This window comes from Hippopotamus amphibius, chromosome 4 (genome assembly GCF_030028045.1).
Source record: "Hippopotamus amphibius kiboko isolate mHipAmp2 chromosome 4, mHipAmp2.hap2, whole genome shotgun sequence".
In the NCBI taxonomy this organism is placed as follows: domain Eukaryota; kingdom Metazoa; phylum Chordata; class Mammalia; order Artiodactyla; family Hippopotamidae; genus Hippopotamus; species Hippopotamus amphibius.
The window spans coordinates 147,074,540-147,099,861 of record NC_080189.1 but is presented as its reverse complement, the minus strand read 5'-3'; the positions used below and the strand labels follow the sequence as shown (position 1 = coordinate 147,099,861).

Genomic DNA, 25,322 nt, shown 5'->3' with positions numbered 1-25,322 from the left:
TACTTGACAGGAACTCAATATAAACTCAAGGAAATTTGGGGAGATAAGGTGTTTTCATGTTTCATGGTGGGACTATAACCTGATTTTAGTCAAGAAAATGATTTTAAAAAATTGTCAATCACCTTAACGAAATTTTCAGTTAGTATTTTTATTTTATAACTTTATTTACCTCAAAATAAGGAACAGGAGATATACTTCCTCATATTTAGTCTTTCTGCCTGCACATCAAAGTATTAGAATCTGTATAATAGTTGGATCAAAGCACTGTTTTCTGTTTGTTCACTTTTTTGTACTTTAAATACAGTAGAGATGATTTCTTAAGCACTTACTTACCTAAACTTCCAGCTGCCATTGCAGACTGTAGTGCAGTGGTCAAACTCGGGACCATCTGGTAGTAGTATACTGTATCTGCACACACACAGGCTGTGGTGCCCACCACTCCTGGCCAACTCTGAATAGGTCGAGGAAACCCCACCAAGAACAGAGGAAGGGTGAAGAGGGGGAGTAAGGGAGAAGAGAGCAGTGTAGAAAAAACTATGAAGACCAACACAAATGGAGAGAAGACAATGTTGAGCACACATAAAGTGGTGGTAGATTTTCTTCGTTTTTTCTCTGTCCATGATGCCAGAAGTACAGTCACAGCAAACTGTAATTTAGAGATGAATTGAATCAGACGATCACGCATAACACCAACCTGCAGACATAAAAATGAATTTTATATTCTTAAATACCTTTCATAAATTTTCCAGATCATATAAGAAAAACAGTATAGTTTTATTATTGCTCCAATATTTATGAGTAAATAGCCCTTATATGAGATTCTGTTATAATTTTCTCCAATCTCACAATTAATAAATGAGACTACATTTTTAGGTTTGGGCTCTCTTAAAAAAAGTAGTATTAAAGAGAAATGACAGAGTGCTATGTCTATCTTAAGGTTGATTAAGCTTTGCATTACATGCTTAAGTCATGAGAACTAGAAGTAGTAAACAGTTAAGCAACTATCCTTAATTTATCCTTATTTTAGAGAATATTTTACAGATTAAGAAACAGACATTATGCCCTAAGACAAACCTCAATAGACTGAAATCATACTAAGTGTATTCACACAAATCATAAGAAGTATGCTCTTCAATCAAAACTGAATTAAATCAACAATAGAAAGAAATCTGGAAATTAAGACACATTCCTAAATAACCAACAGATCAAAGAAGAAATCACAAGATAAACAATAAAACATTTATAGATGAATGAAACACATACCAAAACTTGTGATACAGCAAAAACAGTCTTCAGAGGGAAATTTATAGCTACAAATGCCTATATTAAAAGAGCAGAAAGATCTTACACCAATAACCTAATCTTCCACCTTAGGAAACTAGAAAACAAAGAACAACTAAATCTCAAGTAAGCAGAGCTAAGGAAACAATAAAGATTAGAGTGGAAATTAATAAAACAGAGAATAGAAAAATAATAGAGAAAATCAATGAAACCAAAAGCTGTTTTTTTGAGGAGATCAACAAAACTGACAAACCTTTAGCTAGACTGGCCAAGAAAAATACATAGAAGACTCAAAGTGCTAAAATCAGGACTGAGAGAGATAACATTATCAGCAATCTTACAGAAAAAAATAAAAAGGATTATAAGACAATACTATGAACAACTGTATGCCAGTAAATTAGATCACTTAGATGAAACTGACAACTTCCTAGAAAAAGACATAAATTACCGAAACTGACTCAAGAAATAGAAAATCTCAATATACCTATAACAAGCATAGAAATTGAGTTACTAATTTAAAAGCTACCCAGAGAGAAAAGTTGAGGCCCAGATGGCTTCCATACTACAAAATACTACATAGTACAAGAATACTACAAACATTTAGGAATTACTGATACAAAATTCCCAACTATTCTATGACATCACTGCTATTCTGACATCTAAATCAAAGATAAAAAAAGAAAGCTACAAATATATACTTCAGACAAAAATTCTAAACAAAATACTAGCCAACTGAATCCTGCAACATAAAGACAAGCCTATACACCAAGGCTGAGTAAGATTTATTACAGGAACACAAGATGGGTTTAACAGCTGAAAATCAATGTATTACACCATGTTAGCAGATTAAAGAACCAAAACCACAAGACCATTTCAACAGACACAGAAAAGGCATTTGACAAAATCCAACACCTTCATGATAAAAAGATTTAACTAGGAATAGAAGGGAACTAAAAGCAGGAATGGTAAAAGACTGACAGCAACTTAATGGAGAAAGACTGGATGCTTTCCTCATAGGATGTCCACCCTTACCTCTTGTGTTCAACATTATATTGGAGATTCTAGCCAGGGCAATTAGGTAAGAAAAAGAAATGAAAGACATCCAGATTTGTAAGGAAGAAGTAAAACTATCTTTATCTAATTTGCAGATGACATGATCTTATATACAGAACACCCTAAGAAATGCACTAAAAATCTATTAGAAACAATATTTCAGTGAGGTTTCAGGATATAAGATTAACATTAATCAATTGCATCCTACACTCAAGCAATAAACAACCCCAAAAATGAATTAAGAAAACAATCCATTTATAATATCAAAAAGAATAAAATACTTAAGAATAATATTTAATAAAAGTGTAAGACTTGTACACTGAAAACTACAAAAATGTTTAAATAAAGAAGACATGAATAAATGTGAAGACATATCATGTAGACGAATGGGAAGAATTAATATTTTTAAGATAACAAAGTTGAATCCAGCCCCTGTATCCTGACACCAAATTAAATCTCAGAAACAGTTTTGGGTGAAGTAGAAAAGAATAGCTTTATTACTCTTCCAGACAAAGGGGGCCACAATGGGTTAATGCCTTCAAAACTGTGTGCGTGAACCTGGGGTGGGGGGTGAGGGGGTGAGGAGTTTTACAGTCAAGACAGGCAGGGTTGCTGCTAAGGATCAGGGTACCCTGCTGCATTCCCTCAGTCGAAAGATCATCTGACATCAGGTGATGGGTGAACTGTGATCTTCTCTAGAATGAAGAGTGCTTCACCAAGTAGTTAACATCTTCCATTTGGTGGGGTTTTAGTTCTACAGAAGAGCTCAAAGATGTTATGTGTATCCCTTGAGGGGGGACCAGGACTCTGCCCCCAAGGCTGCACTATTGTTTCTTGACTGCTCCCCACTTGTCTCTGCAACCCCTCCCTTCCCTGATGAGCAACTGTATGAACCTGCCCTTTGGAACTCAGGGAAGGGAACACAGAAAGCCTTTTGTGCCAGGAGCCCCACAGGGTCCTGTTCTTTCAGCAATGCTCCCCAAATTTTATCTACAGATCCAAGGCAATGCCTATCAAAGTCTCAGATGCCTTTTTTAAAAAACTGAAAAGCCAAAACCAGTATTTCTATGGTAATGCAAGAGTACGAGAATAGTCAAAACAATCTTGAAAAAGAACAACAAAGTCATAAGATTCACACTTCCCAATTTTAAAACCTACTACAAAGCTACTGTAATCAAGACAGTGTGATACCGGCATACAGACAGACATACAGATGAATGGAAAAAAGAATGAGAGTCCAGAAATAAACCCTTACATTTGTTGTTTGATTCTTGACAAGATGCCAAGAAAAGTCATGGAGGAAGAATAGCTTTTTTGATAAATGATGCTGAAACCAATCTACATCCATATACAAAAGAATGGATTTGGAACCCTACCTCACATCATATACAAAAATTAACCCCAAGTAAATCACAGGACCAAATGTAAGAGCTAAAACTGTAAAACTCTTAGAAGAAAATATAATAAATCTATGATCTTGAACAGGCAGTGTTTACTAGATATGACACCAAAAATACAAGCAACAAAAGAAAAAAAATAGGTAGATTAAAACTTCATCAAAACTAAAACTTTTTTGCTTCAAAGGACATTATCAAGAAAGCTAAAGACAACCTACAGAATGGGAGAAAATTTATGCTTAACATGTATCTGTCCAGAAACCTGTATCCAGAATATACACTGAACTCTTAAACTTAATGATAAAAAGACAAATAGGCCAGCTAAATATAAGCAAAGAATCTGAACAGACATTTCCCCCCAAAACACACACAAATGGCCAATAAACATATGTAAAGATGAATCATTAGCATTCAGAGAAATGCAATATCAAAATCACGAAAAGACAGTAGTTCACACCCATGAAAATGCCATAATGAAAAAGTCAGACAACTGTTGGTGAGAATGTAGAGAAATTAGAATCTTCATACATTGCTGGTGACAATGTAAAATCGTGCAATCACTTTGGAAAAGTGTTGGCAATAGCTTGAAGTGTTAAAACATAAAGTTCGTACTGAAATTCCAGTCCTAAACATACCTGAGAGAAATGAAATCACATCCATATAAAAACTATTACTTGAATGTTCATAGCAGCATTATTCATAATAGTAAAAAAAGTGGAGACAACCTAAATATATATCATCTAATGAATGAATCAACTAAATGTGGTATATCCATACAATGGAATATTACTCAGCAATAAAAAAGAATAAAATACTGATACATGCTACAACATGGATGAACCTCAAAAACATGTAAGAGAAAGAAGCCAGATGCAAAAGATAATATATTGTATAATTATATTCATGTGAAATGTCTAGAACTGGCAAATCCTTAGAGACAGAAAGTAGATTAGTGCTTGCTGGGGCTGGAGAGTGGAATGGAAATGACTATTAAGGTGTATGAGGTTTCTTCTGGGGATGTTGAAAATATTCTAAAATTAGATTGTGGTGATGGCTGCAAAGTTTTGAATATGTACCACAGAATTTTAGATTTTAAGTGAATGATTTTATTGTATATGAAATACATCTCATTAAAGCTGTTACAAAATATATTTACCAGTAAGAGTCTGATTCCTGTATCCAAGTTTCTGTTCCACCATATGTCTGTATTGGAGATCAACAAGTGCAATGCTGATACAATGACTGTCTCCAATAAAGCACTTTCTGTATTCTGCCATACCTGCAGTACACAAATTAATCACTTTATTAGGCAGAATTTGATAATCTAAGTAAACTGTTAGAGTAAACAAAATCATAATTAAATTTGGGAATAGGAAAATACAATTAAGTGCATATTAGCATTACCATTCTAAAAGCCCTTGTGAATCCAATGGCGACAGACACAGAGTGGAGCGCTTGTAAGGAACTGTCCAATGAAAGAAATGCTATCATAGCAAAAGGTGACACTAAGACAAACAAAAAAGAGATTTAATGAAGGCAAAATAACCCCTTCTACCATATTTTATTTTGGCCTATGAGTATTTTTATGAGCACATTTGAGCAATTAACTAAAAAAACCAATAAACGAACCACAACGTAAAAGAATAAACAATTGTATGCAGTATAACATTATACAAATACAGGAATTCCATTATATTTCTGTACACTTCCTAGACATAATACAAGTTTATTAGATATTATCTTCCTACCTAGATTTATCAAAATCCGTCTGACAACACCAATCTTCATGAGCTTTGTTTGCTTCTCTAGGAATAAAGTCACAGTTTGCACATCCTTTGGATAGAAAGGGTTCCGGAAAATTCCAAAGATATAGACACTTTGAATTTCTTTAAGTATCCATAGTATTATAAATAATATCATCAAAATATAGCCAACAATAGCCTGGGGACTGCTTTTGGAAATCTGTGAGAAACCAGCAAAGTGATGCAACAGACCAGTTTCTAAAAGAGCCAAGATTAACAAAATGCTATAAAAAAGGTATTCCTTCCAAGTAAACTGTTTTGCTGAACCACTGAGTATAGCCTTAGATTTGGTTCCAACTCCATGTCTGGTCACACTGTGTTTGAAGACAAAAACCATCTCACTTAGGTTAAGACTCAGTAAGAATCCAAGTCCAGTCATGAAAAGAACCACACCAACAGTGCTGGGAATGAAATATGATGTTACAGCTGTTCCAGCAGAAATGATGAACATTATTAACAACCTGCAGAGGGGGATAAAAAAAAAAGATCTGCTTGAAAAGAAAAAATATTCTTTGAGAATAAATTACATATCACTTTAATATTTAAAATAATTACCATAGGTGGGTTGACACAGATGACCCTCCAAGGCCAAACTGTAAAACCTGCTCCACTGCCCATAAGAAAAGTGCATCAGGTGGAGGTAGAGTCCCGAGTGCCCACAGAAAGGGTAAAAATATAAACAAGATGTGTAAAACCTGATTCATCTGTTCTAGAACTGGTATATTTACCATAAACCTACAATAAAAAGAAAATATTTAAATCACACAAAACAATAAACAGAAGAAGATCTTTCCAGGACAAACAAAACAACGTACACTTCCCTCTACACCCCACCTCCACCCTGAAACAAAAGAACATTTACAGAAAGGTCCTAGACCCAAATTGCAAAAGATCAAAAAACATAAATTGTGACCACTGTCCTTCCCTTAAACCAGCAAGTACTCAACTGTATACAAGTGCAGAACTTAGAGAATATGTGTATTCAAATGTGAAAAGAAGGAAGAACTAAAAGTAATTTACTGAATAAAACTGAATTTAGGGATTTGTAAAACTGAACTGAGCCAAGGGCAACAATATTTCTCCCTTAAATGTTTAAACTACATTGGCTACAATTCCACCAATGATTTTTTAGAGTTTAAAAATTTTACATTTAAAATTGCAAGCAACCCTGGGAAAGCCAAAGCCTTCCTGTTGGTCATACATCAGTAGCTAGCAAAGAGAGAAAGTTTTTCTCTTTCTCCTACTCTCTTCTGCACTGTCTCACTCCCAGATCCTCGAATTTGAAGTCTGTATACTTAATATCAGAGGTCAGCAACATTAGGTTATGAACATGTCTCTGTGGGTTAGCCTGGGAACTTAACGAGCATATAATATTGTTTCTATTTTGTATAAACAGTGGTACGATTTAAGAACACAAACTTGCACAACACAATCTCATAAATTAGTGAAGGCTTCTATCTGAAGTGGAGAAGCTGGTTTTTTTGGTACTGCACTTACTAGTAAACATAACATCATCGAATTGTTTCAAATAATTTAAAGCACAGAAGAATAAACATTATCAATACATTACTAAGTTTTTGGAATAAGGTTAACCAAACACCTTGCCTGGAAACCAACAACACTGTAGTACTTATGAAGTTCCAAAGACAACTTTCAAAAGAGAAAACTACATCTTAAAACTTATAGCATAATAATTGTACTTGAATATCTGAGCTGCTAGGAATCAAAATCAAGGAGAAAGGCAACTTCTGTAATAATTATCCACTTAAGCGTATGTTAATAACCCAGAAGCAAATGCATAGCAACTACGATTATAATAATAGTATATAATGTGCTTCCTCACACAGATACCAGGACAATTTAATGCACTCTGCTTCATAATGTGTCCTTCAAATTTTTATAAGCAGAAAGAATTAATGAACACAAGGTTAACAAGATGATGCTACATTAGATAATACTTTCTGTAGTGTAGTTTTAAAATAAAATTCATTTCATTCTGAGAAGAAAACATTCCAGTATGAAAAAAAGAAAATCAAACCACACACAATAAGCCACAGGAAGGTCAAGGAAAATGTGTAGATTTGTACTTTTTTTTTAAAGACAATACTTCTCTTGCTAACATACTCAAGGAAAGAATAATTCGTGTAAAAATAATGCACACTCAGGAAATATGTTACCCAAGTTCTATTTTACCGCCTCCCCCCCACCAATCTCTTCATTCTTAAAGTAAACAAACAATAGTACAGAAAAGTATTTACACACAAGGATATCACAAAATAAGAACACATAATTGAAATAACCAAACACTTTGTTTACTTTCCAGTGTGCATGACTCAGGAGAATCAAATGGATGATTACTGTGTTTCTTTTACATGGAAAATGTTTAAATCCTAAAGTTTCTGATAACGTAACAGGAATTTTCTAGAGCAAAAAAATCTAAAGTTTCTGATAATATAACATGAATTTTCTAGAGTAAGAAAAAATTGTTTTTCTAACAACCATAAAAATATTTCAAATTCTGTACACTAAGATCCACGTGCCCAGAAAAAGATGTTCCTAGTATGTAGTGGCTGAGATGGTATAAATATGCATCATTCATTCAAACAGTTCCTGAGAGTCTATGAACTAAGCATTGAAGGTTTAACACTGTCTCTCGTAAAAATGCATAGAAAAAGTCATTTAAAATTATTAATACACAGCTCTACTAGGTAGAATAAAGAATGCAGAAAGAGAAAAGATTACTAAACTGTAGGGCTCATCTCTTCAACTTTCACATTCTCTGAAAGAAAATCAAGATACAAGTTGACATACCTGACAACTTTAAAAATCTGAATAAAGTACACATTTCATACAGTATTTATCTGCAGTATCACACCTACTACTGTATAAAGAACATCTTGATTCTTATTGTTAATCAGAAGCTAAAACTTGTAAAATTGAAATGGGTGGCAATTTTTCTACATAAATTGCATATTTTCTTTAAAAGTAAATTTGAGGACTGCCTTTGTCTTTCAGTTATAGTTGAAAAAATCTTTTTGTAATTATTAAATTGTAAACATTAAAACTGCATATTAAATCCAACTTGAATATATATAGTAAAAGAACATTTTATGCTCTTTCATTTAGAAATGAGAAATGAGTAATGAGTCAAGGTTACCAAATTACAACTGAGATTTCTGAAGATTAAAAGAACCGAGGGCATCATTTAAGTGCAAAGATGTATTATAGCAGGTAATTTCTGATATCAGAAATGGCACAGTGAGACAGTAACTCAATAATTTGTATTCTGAAAATGATCTCATAAACAAATCTTTCTAAGGGGTCAAATGTATACATATACATTTAAATTCAATTTTATTGCTAACTTTTCAAAATCAAACATTTAACTGTAATATATTTTACAGTTAGTAGATGGTAGTGGTACTAAGAAATCAATTAGAATTTCCATAAATTAATTCTCCTCTTACATATTCGATTAGGTGCAGAACTACAAGGGCATTATAGTGTCCTCTGGCCCATAAATGTAGCACAACTAGAAGAGATTAATGAGTTAAGAAATAGTAGACATCTAAGAATCAGCCAGTTTCAGTACACAAACTGGCTAAATATTCTTAAACACCTTGTCATCTTTTGGGCTACCATAACAAAGTACCACAGATTAGGTGGCTCAAACAACAGAAATTTACTTCTCACAGTTTTGGTACCATAATGAAGTACCAAAGACTAGGTGGCTCAAATAAAAGAAATTTATTTCTCACAGTTTGAGATCAGAGTGCCATTGTGATTGATTGGGTTCTGATGAGAACTCTCTTCCTGGCTTGCAGAGAGCCACTTCTCACTGTATCCTCACATGGTGGAAGGTGGGAGGGAGTGAGGGAGGCAAAGTGAGGTAGACAGAGAGAGAGAACTCTGGTGTCTCTTCTTATAAGGGCACCAATTTCATCAGGGACCAGGGCCACCCTGACCACTTAATTACCTCCCAAAGACCCTCTCAAAATATCACTACACTGGGGGTTAGGGCTTCAATATATGAATTTTGAAGAGACATACATTCAGTCCATAACATTCCACCCTGGTCTCCTAAATTTATGTTTCTTCTTACATGCAAAATACATTCCTTCCTTCCCAAAAGCCACAAAATTCTTAACTCATTCCAGCATCAACTCTAAAGTTCAAAGTTACATCTAAATATCATCTAGATCATATACAGGTTAAGACTTGAAGTATGACCCATTCTGAGACAAAATCCTCTCCAGCTGTGAACCTGTGAAACCAGACAAGTTATGTGTTTTCAAAACACAATGGTGGGACAGGCAAAGGATGGACATTCCCATTCCAAAAGTGAGAAACAGGAAAGAAAGAAGGGGTGATAGGTTCCAAAGAAGTCCAACATCTGGCAAAGCAAATTCCATTAGATTTTAAGGTTGGAGAATAATCCTCTTTGGTTTCATACTCTGCCCTCCAGGGCCTCAGGGTGGAAACATCACCCAAAAAGTTCTAGGTGAGGGTCCCACCCCCACAGCTCTGCAAGGCAGTACCAGCCCCAAGGCTTCCAGCAGAGGCCTTCTAGCTTGTTGAAACCAGATAATCTCTGAATTACTTTTGGGGTCATTTTTCTCTCTTCTTAAAAAGCTCCAGGTTTATTGTCAAATAGCTCTAATATTCCTGTCCTGTCAAACCTAAGAAGTTTAGCAGCCTTCGTTCATTACATCTTTAGTTCAAACTGGAAGTGTTTCTGCTCACATAATCCCAGAAACTCTTCACTGAGTAACAGTCCAGCCACACCCTTGGTGTTCCCTTCAAATATGCTTTCTCATTTTTTGCAATATGGATACACTGAAAATTTCCCAAATCTTCAAGTTCTGGTTCCATTTCGCTTAGCAATTCCTTCTTCAATTCATCTCTCTCCTTTTATATTTTACTATAAGCAGTCAGGAGAAATCCAGCTGTTCATTCAACACTTTGTTTAAAAATCTCCTTGGCTATATATCCAAATTTGTCACTCTTAACTTCTACCTTTCACAAAAAATTAGAAAATGGTTCAGCTAAGTTCTTTACTACTTTGTAAGTTCATTGCCATTTTATAACAAGGATCACCCTTTCCTCCAGTTTCCAATAACATGTTCTCATTGCTATCTTGAGACCTCACCAGAACTGCCTTTAATGTTCACATTTCTAACGTGCACTTCAAAACTCTTCCAGGCTCTACCCATTACCCAGTTCTAAAGCTGCTTCTATATTTTCAGGTATTTGTTATGGGAGCACCCCATCTTCTTGGTATTAAAATCTTAGCCAACTCATAATAAAATACCATAGTCTGGGTGACTTAACGGAAATTTATTTCTCACAGATCTGGGGTCTGGAAGTCTGAGATCAGAGTGTCACCATGATCAGGGTATGGTGAAAACTCTTTCTGGCTTGCAGACAGCTGCCTTTTCACTTTATCTTCATCTGTTGGAAGGAGAAATTAGGCTCTCTAGCGTCTCTTCCTATAAGGGTACTAATTCCATCACACCAGGGCCCCACCCTCATTATCCTAATTAGCTCCCCAAAACCCCATCTCCAAATATCACCACATTGGGGGTTAGGGATTTAACATACGAATAGTGGAGGTACAAACATTCAGTCCATAAAGTACCTTTACATTTCTACCTGTGAAAGAGAAAGCTGCAATCTATAGAAACAGAGAACGAAATGTCAGATATTAGAAAAGGCAGGCAAAAGAAGTCATCAAAAAATTTTGATTAAAATTGCTATTTTCTATTTTTCTTCTGCAGCAAATTGATTTTTTAAAAAATCAATATTCTACAGTTACTATAACAAAATTAAATAAGTTACTCTATTCATCTTAAATTCACTCAGTCTGTATATAACATTCATGTGTATAAATTTTAAATTCTGTATTTTCCCCTCACAGGAAAGTTCCATTTCTTTTCACGGGTTTTAGCCAAACTATCTTATAGAGTCACAGCTTCCTAATTAAAGTAAAACACAGGATTGAAATTTTGCTTATTTACCATATCTTATAAAGGGTTTTCTCTTTACTGTTCAATAAGATTTAGTTAATGCTTTAGGATGAATGTTTAACAAAGATTAGCTCTACGAGATTAATCATCAAAACAACCTATTACTCAATGGTTTGGTGACTTTTAATTCATAGATTCTTTTTTTTAACACTAGGGAGAGTGTTCTTACAATGTATGCTTAAAAATAAAGTTATAAAGTATTCGATAGCTTATTACCTGTATGCAAGATCTACAGAAACAAAGAAAAAAATATAAAGAGGTCTCATAAGAGGAGTGATTTCATAAGTATCCTGGGTTTGGAAAGTTGCAGTCTCTGTAGCTGTGTTTACAATTAATGAATATTCTCCTATACACACTGTCATCCATCCAAAGACAAATAGCAGAACAGTGCCTCCTGCACTGCCATACAGCAGGGTTATTCTACCGGGGAGCAAATACCACGTTCCAAGACCACACACTAACCCAGCAAGGACAGAATGAAAAACTGTATTGGCTGCATGTTTTTTGCCAGGAATTAGAAATTTGATGGTCTCCGCACCAGCACAACTTGTAAATTCATGCCCATCTTCCTCTGCTAAGATATCTGTGGTCAGCATTCTTTCCACTGTCACCGATTTGTTTCTGGCGTATAAACTTGTGAACTGGATGACAAACGCAGTCAAAAGCATTAGTCCCCCTGAAAGAGCTGCTGTATAATAGTCTTCTAGGATGCCTAATTGGTACAAAAGTGTTCCTATTCCACCCAAAACCCACGGCATCAAAAAAAGGATAATCTGATTAACGTATATGTAAGGAGGAGCACAATAGCCTAATTTGAGTCGAGGGCCTCCAAGAACAGTCTGTGGAAAGCGCTTCAGAAAGAAGTCCTGTTTGTAATCATTCAGCAGAGGCACATCTGGACTCATCCTTCTCACTCAGGATTATTCTGAAAGTCACATCCTTTTCTGTAACACAGCGGTCTCTAAGAAAAAGAAAAAAGTCACTATTTGAAAATATCATACTTAAAACATGAAGAGAAAAATCCCACATTTCCATTAGTTAGTTCCTTAGGGCAGGAGTTGTAACTTCACTTCTCTAGCTCCTTCCCACTGCCTGACACATACTTAACACAAAACAAATAGTTGCTAAGTGTTTTTTTATTTGAAAAAAAGCCCTATTCACTATTAATTTATCCAGAACTTAGATAAACTTGGAATATCTTCAGTAACCCACATTTTCAGATTCTGAGGTAAAAGCAAAGTTCAAAAAGCCAGTACTCTCAACTCAAATCTGCTAGTGGTTTAACCGATCATTTCCCTGAGTGCTTCTGCTGTTTTTTAACTTTTCTCTCTATTACAAGGCTGAGCAAAGTTTCTCTATAGAGTCAAATAGTAAATATTTTAGGCTTTGTGGACCACATGGTCTCTGTCACAGTGACTCAACCCAGCTGTTGTTGCAGAAAAGCAGCCATAGATAAGCGCATATTAGTAGCTGTGTTCCAGTATAACTTTACAGTATTTACGCAAGTAGCCTATGGGCCAGATTAACCTGTGAGCCATAGTTTGCCAACCCCTGCTCTATAAGGATATTCTCTATAATTCCTTTGAAATGAAATCGAAATAGAAGTGGAAATAGAAATACTAAGTGTTAGTCACATCACTTAACAATTATAATAAACCTAGGCTTTTCTGATAATTAAAAAATTCAAATCCTATTAAAATAGTAGCAGCTCAACATGTAGTAGGAAGAACAATGAACTGGAAGCCACAAGACTCCAAGAGTCAGATTACATGCTTATTATTAAGTACGTTATTACATGCAAACCATTTCATGACTCAATTTTTAGCTTCTCTTTCTCTTGTCAGTTTCCAAAAATCTACCACAACTAGGAAAACATGAAATAATAATAGGACCCATATATGCTTTAGTCTAGATTATTTTCTTTTAAGGGCCATAAAAAGCTAAGGATCAAATAATATGGATTCTCTTCTCTTCAACTTTCCCTTTTCCTGGGAGATACTCAGCAGTTTTTTTCTGAAAAACAGCTACCTGTCAACAAGATCAGCTAACAAAGCATGCTAAGTTAGAAACAAAAAATTAGGTTTAAAGCCATCTTCATAAAGACAGACATAGAGACCAATGGAATAGAAGAGTCCAGAAATAAACCCTCACATATGCAGTCAAATATTTGACAAGGGTGCCAAGGCCATTCAATGAGGAAAGAATAATCTTTGCAACAAATGATGCTGGGAAAACTGGGTATCCACAAGCAAAAGGATGAAGTTAGCGCCTTATCTAATACCATATACAAAAGATAACTCAAAATAGATCAAGAACTTAAGTATAAGACCTAAAACAACACTCTTAAAAGAAAACACAGGACAAAGCTTCTGACACTGGATTTGGCAATGACTTCTTGGGTATGATACCAAAGGTACAAGTAACAAAAGCAAAAATAGACAAAATGGACGTCACGAAAATTAAAAAATCATGTGCATCAAAAAAACACCATCAACAGAGTACAAAGGCAATCCACAGAATGGGAGGGGAAAAAAAGGAATGAATATCCAGAATGTACAAAGAACTCCTAAAACTCAACAACAGAAACACAATCTAATTAAAAAATTGCCAAAGAACTTGAATAGACATTTCTCTAAAGAAGATATACAAATGGCAATAAGTACATGAAAAGATGCTCAACATCACTAATCATTACAGAAATGCAAATCAAAATATGAGATACAACCTCACGTTCATTAGGACAGCTGCTATCAAAAAAACACCAGAAAATGAGTATTGGTGAAGATGTTGAAAAACTGGAACTCCTGTGCACTACTGGAAGGTAAAATGGTACAACTGCTGTGGAAAACAGCATGGTAGTTCCTCAAAAAATTAAAAATTGAATTACCATATGATCTAAGAATTCCACTTCTGGCTATATACCCCAAAGAACTGAAAGGAGGGTCTCAAAGAAATCATTTGTATACTCACATTTACAGCAGCATTATTCACAGTAACTAAAATGTGGAAGCAATCCAAGTGTTCATAAAAGGATGAATAGATAAGCAAAATGTATACACGTACAATGGAATATTACTCACCCTTAGGAAGGAAATCCTGCAAACTGCTATATCTTGGGTGAAATTTTAGGACATTATGGGAAGTGAAATAAGCCAGTCACAATAAGACAAATACTGTATAAATCTACAAGGTACTCAGGGTAGTCAAAATCACAGACAGAAAGTAGAATGGTGGTTGCCATGGGCTGAGGGGAGAGGAGAATGGGTAGTTACTGTTTAATGGGTATAGAGTTTTACAAGATGAAAAGAATCATGGGGGCAGACAGTGATGATGCTTGCACAACAATGTGAATACTGAATATCATTGAACTGTACATTTAGAAATGGTTAAGATGGTAAATTTTATGTTCTATGTATTTTACCACACACAAAATATTTAAAGCCAACTTAAAGTAACCTTTCTTCCCATCAGTTTAAAAGAGTCTTCTGCAAATCACTTTTACCCAACCAATATCAGTCCTGGAAAAAGCTTTTGGGTATCACAGAAGGTTCTTTGGTCACTACTAAGAATTAATACCTTAGGGCATTTCTGTTATACTGTTGGGAAGTTCTTTATACATTAAACGCTTATTGTCTTATATCTTCCAGTTACTGGTCTTAGTTCTACACAGAAAGTCATAACTTTACTCACATGACAGCCCTGCAAGTACTCACAAAATAACAGAACCACAGGGCCAAATGGAACCTTACTGGTTGATGGTTCAGTCCTCACATACTGAAAAGATTGCCTCTCTCCCCTCTGAATGAGCATATGCCCTGTACTGATGTCAGTGTACCGTATTCTGATATGCTTTTTCAGTAGAAGCTATAGGTAAGTAAGGACATGCTCCTGCAAGTGTGGGTTTTTAAGATTCTGACTTCAAATTATCTATGGATGATGCTATCAAACAGGATGGCTGACCTGAGCATTTTGAAGAATCTAAAGGTACCTGAAATTTCCCCAGGAGTCAGGTAAAAGCTGGCCCCTCCTTCTCCACTGAGGCAAGTCAAGAACAAGGTGAGATGGCTTGCTGGGAAAGAAAGCCAGAAACTGAAGATACCTTATAAACTAGATTATCTGGCTGCATGTTACTACCCATATTCATTTACCTTTTAGTACTTCTGAGTCTTTTGCAAATTTAGTTTAAATGTTTTTACCCATTTGATGGAATACTATGTGATTATATTCCAAACAGTGGAATATTCTGAAGAAGACCTATTGTGGATTTGGAAACATGGAAACATATGCACAATATATTGCAAAGTACAATAAACACACTGCTGATCCCATTTGTATTAGAAAAAAAAGTACACACACTTGTGCGTACACATGGTGTGTATAAGTGTAAAAACTTCAGAAGTCATATACACTAAGGCTGTGTTTGTGTGTATTTTACATATAACATTTTGACACCTCCTCAAAGTATCAAATATCCTCTAGAACTCTCAATCCATGCCCAGCAATCACATCCTGTGGCCTTCTAGGTGCCTAGGTTCATACTCTCTCCTTTGCCCAAGATGTCTTCTCCTTCCTTCCACAATTAGTAATCTTAGTCAACTTTCAAGATTCAGTCTAATCCTTTCTGAAAGTTCTGCAGAGCACTTAGACCAAAGTGTGCCTCTCTCATCTCTTATATCAAAAACATTGTTTATTCATAGTACTCATCTTGTAACATGTATCAACAGAGGGCACTTCTTGTATTATTCACCTCTTTACATGTTACCTTTTCAAATGTTTTTCTTTTCTCTGCTAGTAAGTTATCTGTGGGTAAGGGCCAAATCTTGAGATACTTCTGATTCTCCACAACACCAGGGTGAGTCAAAAATTATCCGCACCCTGGCTGTAGAATTTGTTTTAATTACCTTTTACAAAAAAACAAATATATCATTCTTCAACATAATTTCCTTGCTTTTCAATACACTTTGTCCATCTGTCAACAAGCTTTCATATTCCCTCATTAAAAAATGTTTTAGGCTGGGGTGTGAGCCACGAATGCACTGCTGTCTTCACTTTTTCATCAGAAGTGAATCTTCATCCTCATAGGGCTGCTTTTAGGGGACCAAAGAGGTGAAAGTCTGATGGAGCAAGATCAGGACTATAGAGAGGATGCTGTAAACCTCAAAACAAAGTTTTTGCAGAGTGTCGACTGCGGGTAGAAGTGTGTGGACACGCACTGTCAGGCAAGATCACAACTCCCCTGGATAGCAGTCCTCTGCATTTAATCCGAAGTTCAGGCTTCAGCTCTTCAATAAGCATTTCACTGTAATGAGCACTGTTGATTGTTGAACTTTTTCCTGATAATGTTCCAATACTGGCCCTTGAGAATCCCAGAAAACTGCAAGCATCAGTTCTGCAGCTGATGGTTGACTTTTGAACTTTTTCTTGGCTGGCGATTGAGGATGTTTCCATTCCATAATCTGCCATTTACTCTCAGGCTCATAGTGATGAATCCATGTCTCATCACCAGTAATGATTTTCTTTAAGAAACTTTCACCTTTCTTACAGCATCAGTCCAAATTTTGTTTGCAGATACCCAAACACTTCTGATTATGCTCTTCTGTGAGCTGTTTCGGTACCCGTCTTGCACAAACTTCTCGAAACCAAGTCTGTTGTAGATTACTTCGTTTTGAGGTGTTAAAGCATCCTCCCTATAGTCCTGATCTTGTTCCACTGTCCTTTCACCTGTTTGGTTGCTTGAAAGCAGCCCTATGAGAATCAATGACTCACCTGTATTTAGTAAAATATCTACCTTGGCACAGAAAGGCATATAGTACATTAACGGCATAGCTTAGACAAGATGATTAAAGTTGGAGAACAGTAAAGACTGCTGTTTTAAAAAGGAAGTTGGATGTTATTTACTGTTTTTGAAAATTTCTTCCAGCATATCATCTGCCCCTTTCAAAACAGTAAACCCACAGACTCTTTATTCCCAGTTTTTCAATGTTTGAAAAGTATCTTCATTTATTTTTCTTATGGACTAAATAATAGCATCGAATGATAGCATTATTAGCTTAGGGAAGATTTTGCCTAGAGCAGTATAGCATCTCAGTGATACTGGAGCAGGATGGGCCTGAGGGAGAAACATGGCTGGGTTTCTCCCATGGAGAAGGAAACGGATAGAAGATTTTAACATGTCAGAAGTCCAATTTTAATTTGTTCCCTGTCTTATGCTACACTCTAATCTCCTTCATTATCAGGAAAGAGGAGCTAGTTCTTACTGGGAAAGAAAAACAGCAGAAGAACAGCAGGGACAAGACGCAAAACAAGGCAGGAACGATAATGAAGTGAGGGCAAACCAAAAAGTATGAAGAGTATAAGGAACCTCAAGAAGCCTTAGGAGCATGGTGGAGGACACTGGAATGGTGATTTATTTTAGTGAGATATAAAAAGAAAAGCTGAAGGATACAGAATTGTTTCCCCTACAGAATGTTTTTTGAAAAGGTGTCTATGGTCAAAGAAGTTTGAGAAACTATACACCAGACTGTCATCTTGAAGAGTCACAATGGGTATCAGCAGACTAAAGACCCTGAGACATCTTCAAGTTAAAAAAACACCACTGCAACTCTGCTTAAAATATATCATTTGAGTTTTCCAAACTTTTTGACTTTGGAACCCATTTTTCACTTGGATCCAATAACAGATCATATGTGCAAGTGTTTTATGGAAACTGCTTTCATAAATATTGGCCTGGGCTTCAATCATAACCTTAAAGATTTAGCTAGGTGAAGGAGAGTTAAAAAGATATACCAGTTAAGGAGGAATGTCATGAATACAGAAAAAAAATCATGGAAATTTGATAGGTAGCAAGTACCTCAGGTTGTTTTTTCTAATATCTTAAGGATAAAAGAGGAGTACATGACAGATATTGTAAATACATTTACGCAAAAATTATGATAAATTGGTACTGTTTGACTTTAATTACAGATCCTGGAATACTTTAAAAATATTTTCTTTGTATGATCAGAGTGAAGTAAGTCAGAAAGAGAAAGACAAATATTGTATGCTAACTCATATATATGGAATCTAAAAATGGTACTGATGAACTCAGTGACAAGAACAAGGACGCAGATACAGAGAATGGACTGGAGAACTCGAAGTTTGGGAGGGGGCAGGGGGTGAAGGGGAAGCTGAGACGAAGCGAGAGAGTAGCACAGACATATATATACTACCAACTGTAAAATAGATAGTCAGTGGGAAGTTGTTGTATAACAAAGGGAGTCCAACTCGAGGATGGAAGATGCCTTAGAGGACTGGGGCAGGGAGGGTGGGGGGGACTCGAGGGGGGGGAGTCAAGGAAGGGAGGGAATATGGGGATATGTGTATAAAAACAGATGATTGAACTTGGTGTACCCCCAAAAAAATAATAAATAAATAAATTAAATTAAAAAAAATTTTTTTCTTTGTATGAAATGACAGTTACATTTATATACAGAGATCTTCTAAGTCCCAATCTGGATTACTAGCATGAAAAACAAAATCAGAATAATTAAAACTAACTCCTTGGGACTTCCTAGGTGGCGCAGTGGTTAAGAATCCGCCTGCCAACGCAGAGGACATGGGTTCGATCCCTGCTCTAGGAAGATCCCACATGCCGTAGAGCAACTAAGCTCATGTGCCCAAAAAAAAACCAAAAAACAAAAAAAACTAACTCCTTGAATGAGAATCTGGCATACACTCTGAAAGACTGTTAAAGACAGATTGATGCATTTATATGGCTGCTACCTCCAACATGTTAAAATGAAAAATGGCTCAAGGCTTAGGGGAAAAAATTTAAAAGCTGTGAAAAGAGAAGTTAAGGGATAAAGATGGCATCACAACAATGATTTAGGCCATATGCTTTCTTCATATGCTACTCTGAAAGCAGGCCAATAAAATAGCCATAGAAATGCTGCTTTGTTTGAAATTTGAGCCACATTTCTTACCCATTATCCAAAAGGGCAGGAAACAGAGATCAATTTGGCAATGACCCAGAAGGGAGTACTTAGTTACCAAAATTAATCATGCAATATATAAGCCTGAAAATCCCTTAAAACAAACAACGAGATAACAAAAAGTGGCAGTTTGGGGGGATTATACTGAATTTACAGTTTTCTAAATTTGGCAAAAAGAATTCATAGAAATAGAAGTTCTAGCAATAGCCCTATTTTGGTTAGCAAAGGTTACTTTTCAAAAAAAATCTAGCATATTGTTTTTATTGTTGGTTGATTTCATTCACTGAATTCACACATTTATTTCTTGTTCTTTTAGATCATATTATTTTTTAATTTCAAGGATACAATATAAGATCTACCCTCTTAAATTTTTAAGTGTACAATACAGTATTGTTAACTATCAACACAATGTTGTACAGTGAGCTCTAGAACTTATTCATCTTGTATAACTAAAACTTGTTAAACAGCAACTCTCCATTTGTTCCTCCCCCAAGTGCATGGCACATCGTTCTACTCCCTGTTTCTAGCACTGGGATGATTTCAGATACCTCATGTAAGTGGATTCATGCAGTATTTGTCCTTCTATGACTGGCTTATTTCATTTACCATGTCTTCAAGGCTCATCCATGTTGTCACATATGGCAGGATTTCTTTTTCAGGGCTTACTAATATTCTATTTTATGTATATACCACATTTTCTTTATCCATTCATCAGCTGATGGATATTTGGTTTGCTTCCACTTTTTGGCTATTATGAACAATGCTTCAGTAAACATGAAAGTGCAAATATATTGAAAGACCCTGCTTCCAATTCTTTTGGATAAACACCCAGAAGTAGAATTGCTGGATCACATGGCAGTTCTATTTTTAATTTTTTGAGGACTCCCCATACTGTTTTGAGTAGTATTGTGTTACTTCTGAGTGATGTGCCATTTTGTACTCCCACCAACAGTGGGAAGTTTCCAATTTCTCCACATCCTCCCCAACACTTCTTATCTTTTGTTTTTTCTGTAACAGCTATCCTAACAGGTGTGAGGTAATATTGAATCCACACACACTTACTGAGCACTCTTGAACTGTACCTCAACTACAGTTTTGTTGTACTTTCAGGAAACTTACCATCTTCTAACTTGTTAAATTTTAAATTTAACTTACTATCTTCTACTTGTTAAATTTTATTAACTCTTTGCTCTCATATTTTTAATTTCTAAGAGCACTTTTTAATCCCTAAACATTCCTTTTTATAGAATCTGATTATTATTTTATGAATATGGTCTATCTCTCTGAGAATACTCATTACATATATGTATATGTGTTTGTGTGTGTGTAGATGCCATTTATTTTTTGTAAGTTGCCTCATGTCCTTTGCCTGTTTTCTACTGCAGTGTTCACTTTTCTTATTAATAAGAAAATAAACTTTTTATATGTCAAGGATATTAAGTCTGGCATATCCCTTTTTCCCCCTATGTTAACTTGCTCTTGAAGTACTGTTAGAGGATGCTAGCGAGGATTAACAATTACCTTTTTTCTTTTTTTTTTAGATTTTTTTGATGTGGACCATTTTTTTTAAAGTCTATTGAATGTGTTACAATATTGCTTCTGTTTTATGTTTTGGTTTTTTGGCCTCAAGGAATGTGGGATCCTAGCTCCCTAACCAGGTATCAAACCTGCATCCCCTGCACTGGAAGGTGAAGTTTTAACCACTGGACCACCAGGAAAGTCTCAAACAATTACACTTTAATAGTTGTTAAAACAGACTAAATCCTTCCTTTCATAGCTAAATGATAAATTAGTACTTTCCACAAATGTAAACTTCTGAATAACTTTTGATTACCTACAATGTGTTAGGTGATGGTATTAAGACTGCTCTCTGACCCAAAGGAGTTTACAGCCCAGTAGGGTAGAGATAATTTTCCTCTCAAATAATTGTTACTGTTAAAAGCAACTCTGGAATTATTTTAATTTTCATTATCAAGAGAATAAGCAAGGAACAGAAAGTTAGTTTACAAGTAACCTAAAATAATTAAACAAAATTAAACTTGTTAAGAAAAAGTAATTTCTGAAATTAAGGAAACAATCCCATTCACCATTGCAACAAAAAGAATAAAATACCTAGGAATAAACCTAAGGAGGTAAAAGACCTGCACTCAGAAAACTATAAGACACTAATGAAAGAAATCAAAGATGACACAAACAGATGGAGGGACATACCATGTTCTTGGATTGGAAGAATCAACATTGTGAAAATGACTATACTACTGAAAGCAATTTACAGATTCAATGCAATCCCCATCAAATTACCAAGGGCATTTTTCACAGAACTAGAACAAGAAATTTTACGATTTGTATGGAAATGCAAAGGACCCCAAACAGCCAAAGCAATCTTAAGAAGGAAAGACAGAGGTTGGTGGAATTAGGCTTCCTGACTTCAAACTATACTACAAGGCTACAGTGATCAAGACAGTATGGTACTGGCACAAAGACAGAAATATAGATCAATGAAACAGGATAGAAAACCCAGAGATAAACTATGGTCAACTAATCTATGACAAAGGAGGCAAGGATACACAATGGAGAAAAGGCAGCCTCTTCAATAAGTGGTGCTGGGAAAACTGGTCAGCTACATGTAAAAGAATGAAATTAGAACACTCCCTAACACCACACACAAAAATAAACTCCAAATGGATTAAAGAGCTAAATGTAAGGCCAGACACTATAAAACTCCTAGAGGAAAACATAGGAAGAACACTCTTCGACATAAATTACAGTGAGATCTTTTTTGATCCACCCCCTAGGGTAATGGAAATGAAAACAAAAATAAATAAGTGGGACCTAATGAAACTTCAAAGCTTCTGCACAGCAAAGGAAACTATAAGCAAGACGAAAAGACAAATCTCAGAATGGGAGAAAATATTTGCAAACGAATAAACAGAAAAATGATTAATCTCCAAAATAGATAAACAGTTCATCCAGCTCAATATCAAAAAAACAAACAACCCAATCAAAACATGGGCAGAAGACCTAAATAGGCCTTTCTCCAAAGACGACACACGGATGGCCAAGAGGCACATGAAAAGCTGCTCAACATCACTAATTATTAGAGAAATGCGAATCAAAACTACAATGAAGTGTCACCTCACACCGGTTAGAATGGGCAGCATCAGAAAATCTACAAACAGTAAATGCTGGAGAGGGTGTGGAGAAAAGGGAACGCTCTTGCACTGCTGGTGGGAATGTAAATTGATACAGCCACTATGGAGAACAGTATGGAGGTTTCTTGCAAAACTAAAAACAGAGTTACCATATGACCCAGCAATCCCACTACTGGGCATATACCCAGAAAACACCACAATTCAAAAAGACGCATGCACTCCAATGTTCATTGCAGCACTATACAATAGCCAGGACATGGAAGCAACCTAAATGTCCATCAACAGATGAATGGATAAAAAAGATGTAGTACATACATACAATGGAATATTACTCAGCTGTAAAAAGGAATGAAACTGGGACATCTGTAGAGACATGGATGGACCTAGAGACTGTCACGCAGAGTGAAGTGAGTCAGAAAGAGAAACACAAATATTGGATATTAAGACATATATGCGGAATATAGAAAAATGGTACAAATCAACCGGTTTGCAAGGCAGAAATAAAGAGACAGATGTAGAGAACAAACATATGGACACCAAGTGGGGAAAGCGGGGAGGGTTGGGGGGGAATGAATTGGGAGATTGGGATTGCCATATATGCGTTGCTAATAAGAAAAAAGGTACCAAATTGTACACTCTAAATATATGCAGTTTATTGTATGTTAACTGTATGTCAATAAAAGTTCTTAAAAAAAAAAAGAAAAAGTAATTTCTGCTTATGTTTGAAAACGCCAACACAAACTTTGTCAGTAATGAATTGAATGCACTCATCTATGTTCCTAAAAAGTACTTTTTAAAATTGAAAGGAAATATACTAAGGTTCTACTTTTCTAAGCAACATCACCTTTACTAATTTGGAAAACAAAAAACTTCATGTTTGGAAAAGAAGCAAAATGGCCTACACCTAAGTACTCAAAAAGCAAGTATATGAAACAACTTAATTCTCAGTTCCTCTGGATAAAAATCATCTCTTATCACATATGTGTACTTTTTAGATAGTCAAGTACTAACTGTTGAAGGTACTAGTGGGAATCTAAAGATGCAAAGATAGTTACACCTGTAATTATGAAATACTCTATGGGATCTGAACCAAATGCTGTGCCATGGATAAAGCACTAGATTCTTGAAGAGTCTTTTGAAAGATCTTTGGTGCTTAAAGATGAAAAATACATTTCATGTTTTAGTTTATCAGTTACGTAGTAAGCACTCTCCTCCCTTACAGTAAAAGGAAAATCCACCCAAGCACCTAAAAAGAACAAGAACATTAACATTTTTTTGGCTACACAAAATGGTAGGTTTTCAAATTCCAGATTTTGAAGGGTCTTTGAATTTAAGAGTTTTCTGTAAATTCACAGGAATTGGTTTGTGGGGAAAACTCTGACTGGATGGGAAGATCGCTCAAAGGATCTATTTATTGCGGAATACGTGTTGGCAATGCTTCACAGGTGGAAGGATGAGTTGCTGGTTCTATGATTCACACTTCCCAAATGCACAACACTAGAACACAAACTGACAGCATTCCATTACTTACGGAAAACTAAGATGGGAGGAAATAGCCAAAGGTTACAGCAAAGCATCATAAATATGCAGCACTGCCAGCAATACTTCTGCTTCTACCCCAATTTACCCTTCCTACACCTCATGCATCTTACCCATTATAAATTCAAATGGATTAATAAACTTTTCTTTCAAAATCAAGTATCAGGTGAATGAAGTCTACCACTCACATGAATTTCCAGAAATAAATCAGTATTTTACAGAAAATAAAATTGAGAACCAGTGATATTAAGTGACTTCACCACCACACAATGTCAGTTGGAGGAAGACAGAATTTTTCAATCACACCAAGCTATTGACATATGAAAGGGAAGTTTCTTTTGTGAATTGAGAAACAGGATACATTTGGAAAAAGGGTTTTCAGAGAAAGGTGGGCCTGAGAGAAATCTACAAATATCAAAATACGAAGCTCGTGTTAGCTAAGCCAGCATGGCAATGGCAGGTAGGACTGCTTGATAAAGACATAAACACAAGAGGGGAAAGTGTCTAAAAGAAAAGGTTCTCAGCATTAAGAAAGTGAAAACAACTCACAGAATGGGAGAACATTTTTGCAAATCATATACATGTGAAGGGACATGTATCTAGAATATAGAAAAATCTCTTACAGCTTAATAATGAAAAAACAATTTAAAAATCGTCAAAGGATCTGAATAGACACTTCTCCAAAGATAATATACAGATGCCCAATATAAACACATGAAATGATACTCAACAACATTACTCATTGGGGAAATGCAAACCAAAACCACAATGAGATATCACTTCAAATCCACTTGACTGGGCATTAAAAAGACAGACAATAACAGGTATGGCTGAGGTCATGGAGAATCAGAACCCTCAAGTGATAATGTAAAATGGTGCAACTGCTTTGGAAATAGTCTGGCAGTTTCTCAAAAAGCTAAACACAGAGTTACCATATGACCTAGCAATTTCATACCCAGGTATTTACTTACCCAAGAGAAATGAAAACATAAGTCTACACAAAAATGTGTATGTTAACATTCATAGCAGAAATACTATTAATAGCCAAAATATGGAAAAAACATAAACAGCCATCATCAGATGAAATAAAATGTGGTATATC

General features: G+C 35.5%; 1 protein-coding gene across 6 annotated transcripts in view; it reads right to left on the bottom strand.

The window, feature by feature from the left end:
- The window catches only part of PCNX4 (pecanex 4), a 46,469-nt gene that overhangs the window by 19,624 nt on the left and 1,523 nt on the right, over nt 1–25,322 (bottom strand). Inside the window, exons 2-7 of one of the 6 annotated variants that reach the window (XM_057730605.1) lie at nt 11,776–12,520; nt 6,089–6,268; nt 5,480–5,994; nt 5,136–5,236; nt 4,888–5,010; nt 334–694 (exon numbers count right to left, since the gene is read on the bottom strand). In XM_057730605.1, the coding sequence (XP_057586588.1) occupies nt 334–694; nt 4,888–5,010; nt 5,136–5,236; nt 5,480–5,994; nt 6,089–6,268; nt 11,776–12,464 (1,969 nt within the window). In that variant the 5' untranslated portion in view covers nt 12,465–12,520. Of the gene's footprint in view, nt 1–333; nt 695–4,887; nt 5,011–5,135; nt 5,237–5,479; nt 5,995–6,088; nt 6,269–11,550; nt 12,521–25,322 lie in introns of those variants that run through there. The other 5 variants (XM_057730606.1, XM_057730607.1, XM_057730608.1 and 2 more) reach the window with 5 other exon arrangements.